Here is a 17,185-nt window from a genome sequence, read left to right on the forward strand (position 1 = left end):
CGACTTCAAGTCAGGTGAAACAACTCCACAGCACTGACAGTTAAAACTGTTTTGATACTAACGCTAATACGGTAGCATGGTCAAAATCAAGAAACTCTGCTTTTAAGTGTAAGCCATTTATTTTCAAATTCTTCCTTACTTCTGATATGTCATGTGTTTTTGAAGCAAATAGCTACTTGTGCGCATGTATCGGATGGCTGCTAAAATCATACATTTTAATCTCATCAATATTAAGAAAGGAGTACCAATTAGAATAAGAAGGATTGGTATTGATCAAATCCAAATGATACTCATTCTTAATTGGTATAAGTAATGAAAAATAAGTTAGTCATTGTACTCACCCAGTCTTGGCAAAGTTGGTCCAGTATGTCATCACCACAGCACTGAGCATGACATCGTTCTTTGAAAAGTTGCAGGGGAAAAGGTCAGTGGGACCAATCATAGGAATTCCAAAAACATAGGGCACCTCGTCCCCGTGGGCGGCGTCTGACCAGGCGGGCTTCATCAGGCTCTGGCAGTGGTGGTAAAAGGCGTAAAAGTAGGTGGGCGAGCCATAGCGAGCGTGGAGATCAGCCGTCACCACCGATGGCTCTACCCACTGGTGATCGGTGAACAGAGCCACCAGCGTCTTGCGCCTGGTCTCTGGATTGTCTCTGTCTGCCCAGTCTGTGTACATGAACTTAATGGTTTCCCTCAGTGTGTCCTTGCCCTCCGGGTACCCGTACAGGCTGTCCACAAAGTCCGAGACGGAGAAATCAAAATCATTCCCAGACACGCCATCCTCTGAATCCACCACGTTCTCCACAAACCGCAGTCCTTCGCCCTGGTTGACCCCCAGCATGATGTCGTAGTTGAGGAACTCGCCCTGCTCCATCAGGATCTCAGGGTCATCGGGGATAACATCGCCGTCTATTACAGGTCCAAAGGCCACGTGGTACCTCGCTGGTTGTATGTCCTGCTCCACCAGCTCCCTGGAGCTCTTCTTCCTCAGACAGTCCACCATGTCTAAGGTGTCCAGGACATTACAGCCCACCTTCTCCGCAAGGAGACGCGTATACTTGACCGGCTGGTAGTTCACCGCCCAGCTGGAGAGGGCTGACCCGCTTTGAATGATGGCTCTGTGGAACAGACCTGCACAAGGACACAGGAAGAAGAGACAGGGTGATGTTCAGTGTGTCGTTATATTATGGAGGATAATTCACTTATGTCTTATAGTACATGATAGTTGTTAATTTCGTTGCTGCCATGATCAAAAGGGGGCTGTCAGCTACACGGTTGATAAGAATAACAAAGGCCAGACAGTACAAGTCCTTGTTGCCACACAGAACAATAATGGAATCATGGCTGTGATAATGAATGTGCAGATGGCCTGGTCTCACAGACAGCTCGCAGACAGAGGAGGGAATAAGCTCTCTGTCTGTCATTTTCCCTCCTTCCATCCATTTCTATACGCTCGCTCGGTAATAGTCCCTGTATGTTTGTCTGGAGCAGATGCTGCCAGTGGGTCTCTGTAGCCTTTGTTGCAAACAGTGGATACATCAAACCTGGCAAAGCAAACTATACCATACTATACATACTATACATACTATACCATACCAAGCATCAATTCCTTTCCCTGTATGAAATGAAAAAAGAGTCCAATTTAAGTGTTCTTGAATACATGAACCCTGTGCCCTGCTCCTGTTAATGTACTTTTCAAGGTATCTGAAATTGGATGAACCTCAAACACTGCAATTATACACACGGGTTCTCCTTGCAGTCATCACACACACACACACACACACACACACACACACACACACACACACACACACACACACACACACACACACACACACACACACACAGTACATCTGCATCAGTTATGCCTCGTGTAAGTAAAAAGTCTTTCTTTTTCTTTTTTTTTACCTGAAAGATCACTAAATTCTTCAGGAGTTTGTGGGTGGATTGCTTTAAATAAAACTCGACTCCTACTCCCTACATTTGCACAGGGAATGGAGCTGCACATATTCACCTGGCAATACAATGCAACATGGTGGAACACAATGAAAGGAGGCCAAACTGAACAGAAGACCACGGTTTCCTGCTTGTGATGTACAGAAATAGACACATGTTGCACTGAGAGTCAACAGGCCACCTGAATCTACATAGGTGTGTGTGTGTGTGTGTGTGTGTGTGTGTGTGTGTGTGTGTGTGTGTGTTGTGTGTGTGTGGGTGGGTGGGTGGGTGGGTGGGTGGGGGTGGAGATGGTTCAGAAACCAAGCCGAACAAATCTACAAGTCTGATGGGGTGCTCTCACAAACTAAATTACATTTCAATTCCAGTGCTATATGAAGGAAATCAAAAATGACTTTTCACCACAAGGAACAGATCCCAAATAACAAACATAATTTCATCAGAAATAATTGAATCACATCCCCTTTTGAAAAAAAAAATAAAATAAAAAAATAAAAAATTCTCCTTACAGACAGTAATGTGAAGGTGACATGACATCCTTTCTCTGGGGTAGGCCTTCTTCACACCATCGCCGATACCTAGCTATCTCTGCGTTGACAGCACCACTCATCCGTCCATCTGATATGAATTCACAAGTGCTGTTTTACCAATCTCAGAGAAAATCAGAGGCGAAGCTCCTACCACTTGACCACGCTGCTTTATTGCTCATGGCACTATCACTGCCAGAGTCGAGGGAATCCACTGAACTCATAATATTGAAAACCATGGCGGATGAAACGCTCCCAGAATGGCATGCATAAATAAAAAAAAAAAAAAAAAAAAAAAAAAAAAAAAAAAAAGTCATTAGATGATTCAACATTAAAGCCACAAAGACCAGCAGAGACACATGCAAGCAGGCACTCTCGGTTTGTGATATTTCAGCGTCAGTGTGGGTGGCTGTGTTGAAGTCTTTGTGTTTATGAGGTAAACAGCAGAGTTAAGTGCCAGATATATCACTTTGGTAGTCTTAATCAGAGGCGGCGGGGGGCTTATTTCTTCTTGGCGAAGATGAAGTGTTTATTTACAGAGCTATTTACATTTATTTGTTCGCAAGTAGTAAGTAGAATTAATGTGTCTGGGTGAGTGAACTGTGAAATGTTTCTGTGGTGAGTGTGTTTACTAGTATAAGCCACAATTTTTGTATTTCAACAATGATTTTTGGGCCTGAAAGCTGTCTACAGTGACGATTTCAATAAATGTCTGAATATAAGTTTTTGATTTAGCCTCAGTGCAGGAAATCCTGTTTGTTTTTCTGTGTCTCTGCAGCATGGGCCTCTTTTCTACGTGGATGAGACTAGTAGCTCTCTGTGGCATTGCCCTGACGCTGCCCCTTTGAGCTGTCCTGTGGTTGTGCGTCTCTGCAGGACGGTGGCCTGTGCCGTGTCCCAGGGAGCGGAAACAGATGTCGAGGGTTTCACCCACTTGAAAGCATTAGAGGAGCAGCCGTAAGATGAAAGATGGCCGCTCTGACGCGGGGGGGGGGGGGGGGGGGGGGGGGCGAAGGGGGGTGGTGGTGGTGGCGGCGGCTGGGGCTTAATCCTACCATCCCTCCCTTCTCCTCCTCCTCTTCCCTCCCGTCCCCTCCCCTCACTCTTTAGTGGTATTGCCTCTCTTCACATCTCAACTCGGATTGCGCTGTGCAAACAGAGCCAGTCATGGTGCAGGGAGTCTGTCCTGAATCCCAATGCCGCCAGCAATGGCACAGCCACTTTCTAAACGTCTTTGATCAGAAGTTGCTCTAGGAAAACGTTTGCCAGCAGAGCAGTTCCTGTGATTGCCAAGGCAATTTGACAGACATACGTATATCAAATCCGTTTGTCGTAATTGAGGAGAGCGGCTTGAATGCGACCAGGCTTGCTCCCCGTGTCTGCCTGTGCACCCAAACCCACAGATGGTCCAGCTGCTGAGAAGGCTGCAGCCAGGTTGACACTACTTGATTTATTTCCCCGCTTTGGCTGATGAAAGGGTGGAAGAGTGACCGAGGCTTTACCATTGTTTGTTGAGAAACATATAAATCCAGCGCACATGAGCTGTCACTGGACCGATAAATATGTATTAGAGCTGTGTGTGATGAGCCCCACTGAGGAAGGAAGCTCACTGGGGAAGGTCAGAGAAAGAGTAGAGAAGAGCACAGGCTCCATCACCCACTGAGGGAATCCACTAATTATCCACACTGGGAGGTGTAGCCAATATGTGTGTGTGTTTGTGTGTGTGTGTGTGTGTGTGTGTGTGTCAGTGAGCCCACGTGTATTTGTGTTGACTTTGATTGATAAGCAGCAGCAATGATGAATAGAGCGGCAGACGACAGGCATCATCATGATGGGGGTTAACCATTTGTGACACTGTTTTCTCTTCAGTATCTACTCTGACGACTGCGAAGTGAACATTTCCTCACTCAATATCCAGACGAATTAAAGAGGAAGGGCACGATGCAACACCACCAACATGTGTGTCACATTCATATCTAGCATGTTTTTTTACTTTGTAAGAGCAACAGATAGCCCTATCATTATCTGCCTGTGTTTGACATGCGAGAACCCGACACCAAAACTGTGAGCAGATCCATCAAACCATAGCGTTGCTGGCAGATTGAGGTCACGCTGAATTATGACTGGAGCTCCGAGGTAATCACTCATTGGGCCCCTGCTAAAGTGCTGTCGCGCCGCTCTGCAGCCGCCTCTGTGCTGCTGTTCGCCGACCTCGACTGTGCTGCCCCCTCACTAGACACCTGTTAAACGGGCATTCGGTTCAGGCCCTGGATTGTGGAGTGGCGGAGTGGCTTTTGGGGGTGGGGTGGGGGGAGCTTGACCTTGGGGGTTTGATGACCACTATTTACACAAACACACACACACACACACACACACACACACACACACACACACACACACACACACACACAGGCTCAAACAAACACACATAAGTTTAAGCCATGTTTTGACAACCGTGACACGGATGAACTGGTGATATTAACGAGCCGATGCTGTGTCATCGGAGAGACAGCAACATGACGTGGCTGCGCTTTGGATCGCCCGCTTGCTGTATTACGTGGCAAACACGGGCATGTGTGAGTGTTCAGTCCGTGCTAATGGACGAGGATTTTCTGTTGGTGATGATGCTGGTAAGCGCCATAAATGACTGTACTTTGTAATCTGGAACAGCTGGCAAAAATCACAGAATCACACAATCATCAGTCTGGCCCTGAGATACATGTGACTGTAAAATGCATCCTGCAAAACCACTGCAACCTTAACAATGTCATCCAAATAAAAAAAACAAAACTTAGCGAATACAACGTTAATGAGACGTCTCATCAGATGACCTTGAAAGTTTGGATTGGCCGAGTGTCATTCTGTAGGTTAGTAATTCATTTTCTCAACAATATTTCCAAATGACTTTAAGAGCTAATAGGGGTGAAAATATGTAAAGCAGCAAAATCTTATCTAAATTCTTCTCATATGCATAAAAGCCATCGCAAGAGAGAAGTAACGTGGCCACAGGGACATGTCTTTTTCTCTCTCCTTTTTTCTCTCCCTCAACTCCTTCTAGATCTTGTACTTGCTTCTTCCCCGCCTTCAATCTTTCCTCTGCTCTGTTTTTTTCTGTGTCTCTCTCTATCGCACTCTCCCTGTCTCTTTTTCTGAGGGACCATGGTGAGTCCCTCCCTGCTGATTATTAGACATAAGCCTGCGTTCAGCGGTGCCTGAATCCTCTGAGCCATCTTACCTCCACCATCTCTTCAATGTAAGCAAATCTCCACAGACCCGTGGACTATGCAGAGCCCCCTCTGTTGCAAACATTTCTCTCTCTCTACAGTCAAACTAGGCTAGCGCTCAGTTGGACACACTCAATAAATGTTGCGCTGCCTCTCTTGCTGCATTTCAGTCAGCCTCTTATTTTATTTCTCTCTCTCTCTCTCAGTGCTGCTTTTTTCTCACCACTCGTCTACTTGCAAGGATCCACAGTGTTTTTGTAAATGATGAAGATATGAGAAGTCGTTTATTCCCATCTGAAATATTTAAAGCCAGCCAAAGAGATGAATACTTATAACATTTGCCTAATTGTGCATTCTTGGCCACTTGCAGTCTCATAACACAGGGTTAAAGCTGCTGTCTCCATGGCTACAGCCTACAGTACCACAGGCTGCATCCACTTAAACACAAGTGCCTCTGGTCTGATCATGCATTAGTCCATGGATAATTTCACAGTGGTCTGGCAGCCCTGAAACAACACCTACATTGTTTTTTCTTTTCCATTAAAATTTCCCGCCTGATATTGAACTTGTCAACTTCAAAATGCTGACGGAATCAGGAAAAGGGTAAGCCGTAGATTTCTGACACATGTAGTGTCATTGAGTACACTTCCTGGATTCCCTCGGGCCACAGCGAGATACTTTAAGTTAAAGCAGAGAGGCATCCAGGCAGTGTGTGAGCATGAGTGTGTGTGTAATCAAAGTGAAAGTTATGTGCAGTGCTTGTTTGCTTAAACATTAAAAATGAAACATGACACGAAACAGTCCTAAATAAGACGTGCTACTTATGATTCATTGCATGCATGATTTGTTTTCTTGCTCTTTCATGGCTGCAACTATTCTTGTTACCTGGCTTCGCATGTTTCCTCTAAACCAGATTTACTCTGGACTGATTTGGTAACAGACGATCCAACAGGATAGCTGCCAAAGAACATGCATCTTCCTCCCAGAAACCGACTGCTTTGTTTCTGCATGGATCAGAACACAAAAGTGCACCGTTTTTATAATTTCTACAAACCCTCAGACTGTCTTCCATCCCAGGAGGTGTTGTGGCAATATTTAAGTGAAGAGCAGTGGAGCTTTGAAAGAGAAGGACTGCCCTCTTCATGTTTCATCGTGTCCATATGCAGTGTCTAAGGGGCCAGTGTTTTCATCTATCAGTGTGAGACATGCTTCATGCCAGCCCTATATAATGTTGTTTGAAGCTTTTGGTCTTCTGTTCCAGCCTCTGTAGAGACTGCCTGCTTGCCTGCAGGCTGTGGCTTAGGCCAGATAAAGAGTTTGATCCATGAGGGTGGATGGAGGGAAGAGAGAGGGAAGCAGAACAGATGAGACACAGAAGAGAGGGGAAGAAAGACAAAAAAAAAAAAAAAACAGGATGGGAAGAGGAGGAGAGACAAGAGGAAGGCAGAGGAAATATGAAGGTATGAGTGAAGGAGAGGATAGGAAATGGGAAATAGCAGGAGGCAAAAGCGGAGGAGGTGAGAGGAGGATAAAAATGACCCCATTGACAGGCTGTACCCAGGTTCCAGGATCGATGTGCATCTGAGCCCGGCGAGTGTGATATCTCCTACTAATCACGACGTGACATCCACTGGTCAATACCACACACTCCAGGCCTCATCATCGCACGCACCCTGGCTCTCCTCCGTCTGCACGCACAGCACCACGGGGCCACCGCTCCTCCGTCAAGTCATCAATCCGGCTGCTAATCACAGGCATGCGCAGCGCACCTGAGTCAAACAATATGTTGTGGACTAATTCTCCGGTTTTATTTCGCTCCAGGATTGGGGCTTGGGTTGGGTTTACTATACCGGGACGCTTCAGATTAGTTTGTGTCGTCGTTTGTAGTAAAGCAGATTAAACTGAAATCTCAAATACTTCACTGCGATTGTCTAGAAGTTTTTGGTGCTTCTGTGTTGTATTGTCCAATACTGCAAATTGGATCTGGAACTCTTAGCAGGATAACGCTGCTATTTCTTTGAAAATCCTTTGTGATCCAGTTATGGAGCCCACAGACAGAAGCACAAGCATAAATATGCTTGTACCCACTCACTAAAAACCATCTTACGACACAGGACTTGCCACTGCCAGGAAAGTGTGTGGACGAGTGTTTGATGGATGAACGAACCAAAGGGTAGGCTCTTTTTTGTGTAGCTGACATTTGGTGACTGAGAAAGCCTTGCACTATGTTCTCTGAAAATTCTATGAAAGAAAATACTATTCATGCCATATCTCTGAATAAAAACATTGTGCGTACGAGTGTTCCAAGTCGGATTCATCAAACTCTCATAACTGCACAAACTCGCCCGTGAATTGCTCCTTTCAGACTGATGAATACTGGCTGTTCAAGAGGAAGCGCACGTTCATGATATTGGATCATTAGCATAATCAACACTCCTAAAATTGCCAATCAAAATTTAGTCAGAGTCAGTAGTCGTATCAGATGACCCAAAACAATTAGCAAATGTTATCAGTGCATCTGTCAGTGATGTGTCTTTGGAGCAGTACTGTGCGATGACAGAGGTAAATAGGAAATGGTTCAGGCATCTTTAACTAAGATGCTAAATTACATCTTTCTAAAGCACAGCTGTCCATTACTGATATGCAAGACAGTGAAGGGGATGACAATCACTCAGAGATATTAGACCAGAGAACATTGCAGCCTACAGTAGGTGATGATACTGGACAGAGATCTGCATAAAGACCCCGAGGCAGCGAGAGGAGTGAGAGAATTTTCCAAATAACTACTGAGCTGTATAAGCTGCTCTGATAAAACATGCCAGTAAAAATACTCAAATCTGAAAAATGTCTGAGTGAATTGGCAAGTCATGATGATGAAGATGAAGATGATATGGTGCACACAGAATATTCATTTTGCATTTTGTATTTTTAATGAAATCAATTTCAAATATCATATTTAACTTCAAATTCTTTCAGATTAGTGTGTGTTTCCCTGTGTTTTCCCCCATGGAAAAGAAGAATGGCGCTCGCGCTGTTCGTGGCTCGTACGACAGGCCTGTACCACTTATGAATTTGGTTTGCTTCAGAAAATTGTATACAAGAAAATTGGTGAACGCCACAAACTCTCTCATTCCTCTTAAGAATGAATCTGTCTGTACAACTGCTTCTTGCATGAGGCCCATTGTTATCAAGAAAAGTTCTCGTCCAAGATAGGAAAGTTTCAACAAAGGAAATCACTTAAAAATTTTCTATTATTGTTAATCTTACATCCCCTTTACTGCACTTCTGATTCATTCAGCTCTGTCCCGTGTTTTTCGGGACATTATCTGTGCATTCTCATGACTACACGTGCACATACTGAATTGATTTCTGTCCTTCTCTCCTCTCGCAGCCTCCCTGCCAAACCAAGAGAAACAGAGAGCCTGCACGGTGAATTTTTCCATTTGCACTCATGCATGTGTCACTAATGCTGCAGCCTCTGAAAAGCAGAGAATGCTATCTCTGTGTCCTTCTATTGCTAGCTCTCTTTGTGCTCTGGCATGCGAGGCGGATTTCACCCAGCTCACTCCACACTGCTGCAGTGCCTAGATTGGCCTGATAGCTGTGTACGAACAACACCAACACACACTGTCAGCGAGCCTTGACTCGCCGTCGACGTGGAAATGGGAAGAATAATGAGTTATTACAGGGTTATCTGTGTGTATCTCCATGTCATGACTGTGTAAGCGGCTCTGCTAATCTCATTAGATGAGACAAGTTGTTAAAGATGTTTTCTGATTTCCTCTCTCTTCTCCTACTGTGTCCACAAATAGATTTCAGATCAGTGTGCTGAGAGGAAATGATTAGTGCTTTTAGCTCCCACAGAAACTGGTGCGCAAGTGGCTGCTGTGTAGTAACAGTGAACAACATCTGACTCCTGTTGTTTCTAAATATATGCACCATGTTTTACACCGCATCTGCATTGTATGGCAGACCCAAAGCTCGGTACGTTTTTATATATATGCAGTGAGCGGTGACAGCCGGAGACAAAGAGTGCACTGGCTTCAAGGAAGCAAAGCTCCATAAGTACAAATCAGATGTAAAATACATCTAGCATGGGAGGGTCAAAGATATAAGTCACACACAAATATGACAATTCAGCCATGAAATGTGGACGGATGGGAAGCTTCTATTCTTGGCGACATCTTGCCTGTGACAGCCAGATGGGATAGCTGAAACTCATTTTTGGGCCAAGGAAAGCCACGGAGAGGGCGCAGTTGCATTTGTGACAGACAAATTATCGCAAGGGGTGTACACCCCCCTGAGGGGAATCAGAGGGATTCAGAGCAAAGACGGAAAGAAAGAGTGACAGAGGGAGAGAGGGAGAGAGGGGGAGAGATAGAGAGAGAGAGAGAGAGAGAGAGAGAGAGAGAGACCTCAGCCTAAGTGCCTAAGTCTTGCAGAAACAAATTAGCTGTGAGCTTTAGGGGTATGGGAGGTGAAACTGAGATGGATACGCACATCCCAGCTAAAAGCAGGAGGTGGGTGGAAGCTTACTGCTTACCCTAGCCCTTTTCACAGTCTTCCAGTATAGCAGCTCACTAGCTTACAAGCCTTTGAGTCTGGTTCAGAAAAGGATATGTGCCCGATTACATCTGATTGTGGCTCACACACAATAACAAACAATGTGCATGGTGTTATTCACACACACACAAGCACACACGGCATAAACATGTTGGCTTAGCTGCACATGTGCATCCTCTAAATATCAACTGTCTCTCCCGGGAAGTCCAATCCTACTCTGTCTTACACAGAAAATGCCTTCGGGCAATGTGTAATATTATATACAACCCACCTACATAAAAGATACGAGCATGTGCACACACACACACACATACACACACTAACGCATGCACGCACTCATATAATTCGGGAAGCTCATTAAGAGCCACACACAGAGCACCTAGTAGGCAGCAACCTTTTTTCTCTGACCAAGAACATCAACAACTCTTTTAATCTAAACCACCATTAATGAACCAGAACCAGAGGAGATGTTAAAAAAAAAATACTCCCCTCGATGCACTGTAATTCCTGCACCCCACTTGAAATTATAGTGCTCTTCCTATTAGAGAGACTCCCCCTATTACCGATCCCTTTTAGGGTCAGTGGTCACACCAGCAGCAGCAGCAGCATCCGAGCTGATTAACTATTGTACCAGGCATGAACGTGCCAGGCTGGGCGCGGGCTCCAGCAGCGTAAACATATTCTTCTAGCTGTGCCTATGTCACTCTGTGTGTTCCTCTCTCACAGAGTCTGACACCACTGTTCTCTGCTCTGCCCATTGTGCCAGTAGCCCTGCAGCCAGGAGCCACACAAGCTCGGTCTAATTCAAGGCGGCACACCATGCAAACAGCAGACAAAAATAGGATGGATATGCGGCGCCCTCGCCTCGCCCTCATTCTTGGGCACACATTAAAGATTGAGAGCGAAACTGGGGGTCTGGGATGGGACGGCGCGACGAACGTGATCCCAGGACCTGAGTGTGGAATTACCTGCTCTGAGGAAAGCTGCTGTGTTTGTGTGTGTGTGTGTGCATGCTTCCATATGTGCATCTGTGCTTGCTTGTGTATGAGTGGCCTGTATGCTGTGTGCTGAGAGAAACACAGTGGAGAGATAGCAGCACTGTTACAACAGCCCATCCCTGGAGAGCACAATCTCTGTCCCCCCTCCCGCCTCATGCTTCATACTGTAAACTCCCATTGAGTCAATTACAGTGGCAGACTCTTTAGCCAACGTGACCACTTACTGTAAGTGGACGTCGAGACAATTGGGTTATGACATGTTCTGCCTTAAAAAAAAAAAAAAAAGGCTTGGAAAGCTTCCACTGGCAACAGCGGCTCCCTGAATATCTCCTTGAACAAATCAAGTCAACTGGAAATCCCAACAATTAAGAGCTATTTGTGCAGCCTATCAGAACTCAGCATTCGGCCACTGAGCATCGATCTGCTGCAAAAGTAATCTAAATCAATCCATTCAAATGTTTTTTATTGTGATTAGGAAATAAACTGAGTTGCTGAGATGTTGACTTTCGTAATAGAGATTAAAAATGTGGTGACCAAAGGGTTCATCAATCTGAGGAACTTCATTTCTGCCTCCAACAAAAGTGTGCTGACTACACATTTATCTGCTCCACAAACTAGAAAATATATCTTAGCAAGACAAACAGACAGACGTATGGATGAACTAAGCTGCCGACATCTATTCTCATTCTGTCAGAGAAGGGGGGGGGGGGGGTCATGGGAGGACACGAGAGGAGGGGAAAAAAAAGAAAGAAGAAAAAAAAAAGTGAGAAGACTCTTAAAATTCCTCAGTGGGTGCTTTTGTCCCTGGAGAGTATTCAAGGCAGGCAAAGGCTCTCTGCATAGGAAAATTGCACTCGGCATGCTAACTGTGACTTTGCATTCATTGTGAGGAAGACACAGGCATCTCAATGCACTTGGTGACTCATGCAACCATTTCATCTCCAATGTGCGCTGTTCTTGAGCTCAATGCAAACGCTTTGAAATTATTGCAGCTGAATTCAATTTCTTAACACCAAAAGATATTTCTATATGGGCTGGAAAAAATACTTCTCATTCTCACTGGAATTGTAGACAACTATTTCTTTTCTGGTGTAGGTTTGTCAGATGTATCCAACAACAATTTCATTTCTATTGAATTTAAGACAATAAGAAAATCTAAAATAACTGTGTTTTATTTCTAAGGGGCCGTTGGCGGTTGCAGTTTCGTCAGTTTTTATTTTGAGGAGGGATTTAAGCCCATGGGGTGGAGAAACAACTACATCCTGAGAGCTAGTCCACGGCTAAGAAGATTCGATGGCTTTCGGAACAGTTTGCTCAAAGCATTTTCATTTAACTGTATTTTGTGCAGCTCTGCCACCCTTCTATAGGGTCATATTGGCTTATGATGCTCGGCAACTGTGAGTAAATATAAGCCTGTGTATTAGATTTGGGGCCCGAGATGAAATCTAATTTCTGTGAGCTCAGTGAGAGAGATTGCCTGCTGATACACATCCACACATCCAAGGCCACATCTGGCAGGCCCGATCAAATATACATGAACCTCAGGAGATCATGATATGGCTGCACTCCCATTATTTCCTCAAGTCCACAACACATTTTTTGTTCCATGTAAGGTGTTTGATAGTGACACTGACATTTACTTTGATATTTACTCACTTTGCGCAGATAAACACGACGTGACATCCATCTTTTGTATTAGTGTTTGGCAACGCCTTGGTTACTGTCCAATCTCATGCGGATACCATTTAAGAAGTGAATATTGTAATGAAGGCAATAAAGCATGGAGATGACTTGGCTGATATTGAGAAGTGACAGTTAATTTCAGTCATTGGTGTAGCCAGCTGATAACAGATTGATAGTGTCACAAAACGTAATGGACAAGTAATTAATATCTATTGTGCAGTCTCCATTTGGAACACTAATGCATCATATTGAATTTCAGATGAAACAAAAAAAAAAAACAAAAAAAAAACAGAGTGACAGAAAACATCTCAATGTCTGGCGCCGTGTCAACCTCATTTCAGACCGGCCCGGCCTAATAACAACGACTATATACATCCCCTTTTCACAGCCGCACTCCAGCCAGATTTCAATTTTGGCAGGACAGAATGCAGTGTATTTTTACCTCCGGTCCTTCCTGTCAAGCTCTGAAAAGGCCAAATGGGTAGTGGTGGACAGTTTCTTCACCACCTCAATACCCAAAATTGTGTTGGCTGCTTACAGTGGAGTGGTGGTGCAGGGGAGTAAAACGCAGAGTGACAGGCCGAGGTCTTGGCACAAGGGCAGAGAGCTGTGAGCTGAGCTATGGTGAGGAACAGTGCGTCCCCGCCCTGGCAGCCTCATTCACTATTTATTTGTGTGTGTGTCTCTCTCTCTGTTTGTGTGTTTGTGTGTGTGTGTGCATTCGTGTGTGTGAGCATGGTGCCCGTGCTCGCAGTCGTCATTCTATTTGCTTATGTTGTGCGGGTCCTGGTGCGTATACACACGCCTGCATTCTGGTGAACTTTCCGTGCTGCTTGTGGAGCTGTGTGACCGCCTCGCTGAGGTAAGAAAGGCATTCAATAGTTGCCTTTCCGCCTCAGCGGTCACTCTTCAGATTATCAGTCTTTTACATTCAAACCAAGCAGTAGGCAGTGGAGGAGAGAAAAAAAAAAGAAAAAAAAAAAGGAAAGAAATAATATTATGGTCGTGTGAAAGACTGCACACTTTCCTTTTTCATGTTTTTGTCCTCTTTTCCATGGTAACATGCTTTTCACTGCAATCTGTCCGCTCTCATATCTTCCCCTATATTCTCCTCTCTCTGTTTTGTCTCTTGCTGCCAGTGCCAGTAGGCACACAGCTGTAGCCACATGAAATCCCCCGGCGTGGGAGAGTATGTGGTCTTACATGTACACATGGACTGTGTGTGTATGTGTGTGTGTGTGTGTGTGTATTTGTGTGTATATGTTTGCATGTGTGTAGTGCTGAGCTGAGGTGAGCTGGGCAATGGGGTGTGTGTGTGTGTGTGTTTGTTTACGCTGGCTAACCTTTAACGACAGTCAATCCCATGGGTCTGGACCTGCTATAGCCAGAGCTCTGTGTGTGTGTGTGTGTGTGTGTGTGTGTGTGCGTGTGTGTGCGTGTGTTGTGTGTTCAGAATGTGCATGCCGGTATTTGTGCACGTACATACATATTTAAGCAGTATCGATGCAAGTCTGCGGAGTTGACTTATGTGTGTGTACGTGCGCGCTGAGTGTGCTCGTCTATCAGTTAGGCTGCATGCTGGCACGTTCCACTTTCTCAATGTCAAGCTAACACATATTCAGCAGCAACTAACGTCACAACACTTGACACATATCTCACCCACAGACATTCTTTTCCAGCACACATTCATCGGTAAGCCTATTGTCATTACTATAGAATGTGTCATTGTCAGCTTTCATCATCACATAAAGAAATGACACACAGGTCTGGTCTGAGTCACACAGATTAGAAATTTAAACTTGAGTTCTTTCTGTGGCTCTCAAGTTTGAAAATCTTAACAAATCATCGTGATTACAAGCTTCTCCCCAGATAAATATATATAGAGAGCATTCGGGGTAGGTGGGTACTGACACTGGGTCTGTACAATTTATTGCAATAGACTTTTTTTCACAGTAGACATTTTGACATGTCACAGCAGGAAAAGCAGGTGTAAATACTAAAGTTAATGATGGCTGAATTCATTTAGCTGCTTCGGTTTCACCGTCCTGGTATTGTGCCTGCTGGATCACTGTCACACTGTCATGGCTTACTGTGACACTTGAATAGAAGAGAATATTGTTAATGTTATTAGTAACACCTGCACTTTCCGGCAATGACAGTTAAAATGTTTGCTGTATTGTAGTCTGTTGATTTCCATATAGAAAAGATCTAGACACAATATGTTTGCACATTTTGTTTCAGGTTTAATGAGAATGTGCGGAGCTGTTTGGTTACGTCTGTGCAAATATCCTTTATTTTACATCTCCACCAAATTAAATAATAAATTGTTCACAAAAACAAACAAACAAAAATAATTGTACCTGTATAGGCAATTGATGAGATACAGTCCAACTGTTGTTAATGAGAATAAGGTAAAGTTATGATATTATGTTGATCTGTTATTACCATACTGGCCGGATTTGTTTTTGTACAGAAAAGGGGAGGTCATCTTAAATTTGTAGATGACATATATATATATATATATATATATATATAAAAACTCTGACAGTCACACAGACTCTGTGCTGTCCCTGTCTCACCCTCTGTCACTTTGACTGGTGTAGAAAAGAGGAGCAGTGGTTTCTGTGTGTGTGTGTGTGTGTGTGTGTGTGTGTGTGTGTGTGTGTGTGTGTGTGTGTGTGTGTGTGTGTGTGTGTGTGTGTGTGTGTGTGTGTGTGTGAGCTGATGATCGTTAATATCTTGATTAATGCTGGCTGGCTAAATGGCAAGATTGATGAACTCTTCCTAACTTACTCGCTTTACGCAGGGCTTTCAACCAAATTACAGGGTCTTCATTCACGGATGGATGAGAAGTTCTACAGTGCTACAGACGAACTCTTAACAATTACTGAACTAAACATACTGTAGCAACAGACCCGTCTCCACTGACAACGACTGATGTGAACAGTTTTTTTTTTGTTTTTAGACAAAGCTACAAAGTGGACATTAAGTTGGGATTGTTTTGTCAAACCAGATAGTTTCTTTCATTTTTACTGCTTTTGATTTAAATAACAATTAAAAAAACCCTCAATTTTAATGTATTTTAATGCATTTTATTTTCATTTAAATGTGAAAAACAGGAGAAGACAGTATGGATAAAACCCTACCACAGTATGTAGTTATATACAGTCATTTATATTTCATGTGATATAATATGTTGACAGAGTAAATTGACAAACTGTTTTGAAATAAAATTGCCCGACATGAATATCCGTAATTTATCAAATTAAATACCTGACAAATCAATGTACCTCACCACATGCACAAATTATATAAAAAAGTGAAAGTGTTCCTTTGCATCTATGACAGTTCATCTCTCAGCATGATATTATATTATCATTATATTCATCATCCTTAATTGAAAAGCTGGAGGATATATAAATGTGTCTACTCCGTTTTATTCAGAACGCGTCTTGTGTTTATAAATGGCTGTTTTGCACAAGGGGGCACTGTCTTATTATGATTGTTGTTTTATGTTTGACCAATAAGTTATTATAATACACAGGTGAGAATAATTCACATTCTGTGTACACCACTCCTGAGCACATTTCCACACGACAGCAGAGTCTACGCTTGCTGTCATTTACTGTAAATAGCTTGGAGCATATCAGTTCTACCACACATTGATTTCCGTCAGTCTCCCCGCATGTTGGAGAAATGTTTGCAACTGGCCTGTGTAAATTCAGAGAAGCACTTTCATGGTAACATGTTTTCCTGTTTGAATTTTAATCAAACATGGGCCACTCTTTTTCAGCCAGGGATGTGTTTTGGCTTTGACAGGGGTGCAGTGTTTTTGGCTCTGATCTGTAGCTGTTCCCATGAACGCCATCAGATATTCACAGTGCCATCTCTGATGTCGCAGTTTTCCATCCTCCTCGCCAGCTTCATCAGTTTTGACACAGAGAAACAGACTTGTGCTTTTGGGTTCCTGACAAATTACGGCAGCACAATCGACAGTGTTTGAATAATTTTACATGTAGCGCTCAGGGGAAATTTGACAAAAAAACAAAACAAACAACAACAACAACAACAAGAAAAAAAAAACCACAGAAAACTAACCCTGTCTCTCTTCAGGGTTTGTAGCAAAAGGCATCATCTGTCTGTCCTCTGGGAGTTTGTAATCTTGTTACTCTCTGAGATCTTTCTGTATCTCAAGTGAGGAGCATGTTTTGGTATCACAGATGCTGGTGGCTGT

General features: G+C 43.8%; 1 protein-coding gene across 2 annotated transcripts in view; it reads right to left on the reverse strand.

Annotated features, from left to right (window-relative positions):
* nlgn3a (neuroligin 3a) overlaps positions 1-17,185 on the reverse strand; it is a 116,907-nt gene that overhangs the window by 10,617 nt on the left and 89,105 nt on the right. For both annotated transcript variants that reach the window (XM_056382630.1, XM_056382631.1), the window contains one exon: positions 342-1,131. In XM_056382630.1, the coding sequence (XP_056238605.1) occupies positions 342-1,131 (790 nt within the window). The remainder of the gene's footprint in view (positions 1-341; positions 1,132-17,185) is intronic.

Source organism: Seriola aureovittata, chromosome 8, assembly GCF_021018895.1.
Source record: "Seriola aureovittata isolate HTS-2021-v1 ecotype China chromosome 8, ASM2101889v1, whole genome shotgun sequence".
NCBI classification, from domain to species: Eukaryota; Metazoa; Chordata; class Actinopteri; order Carangiformes; family Carangidae; genus Seriola; species Seriola aureovittata.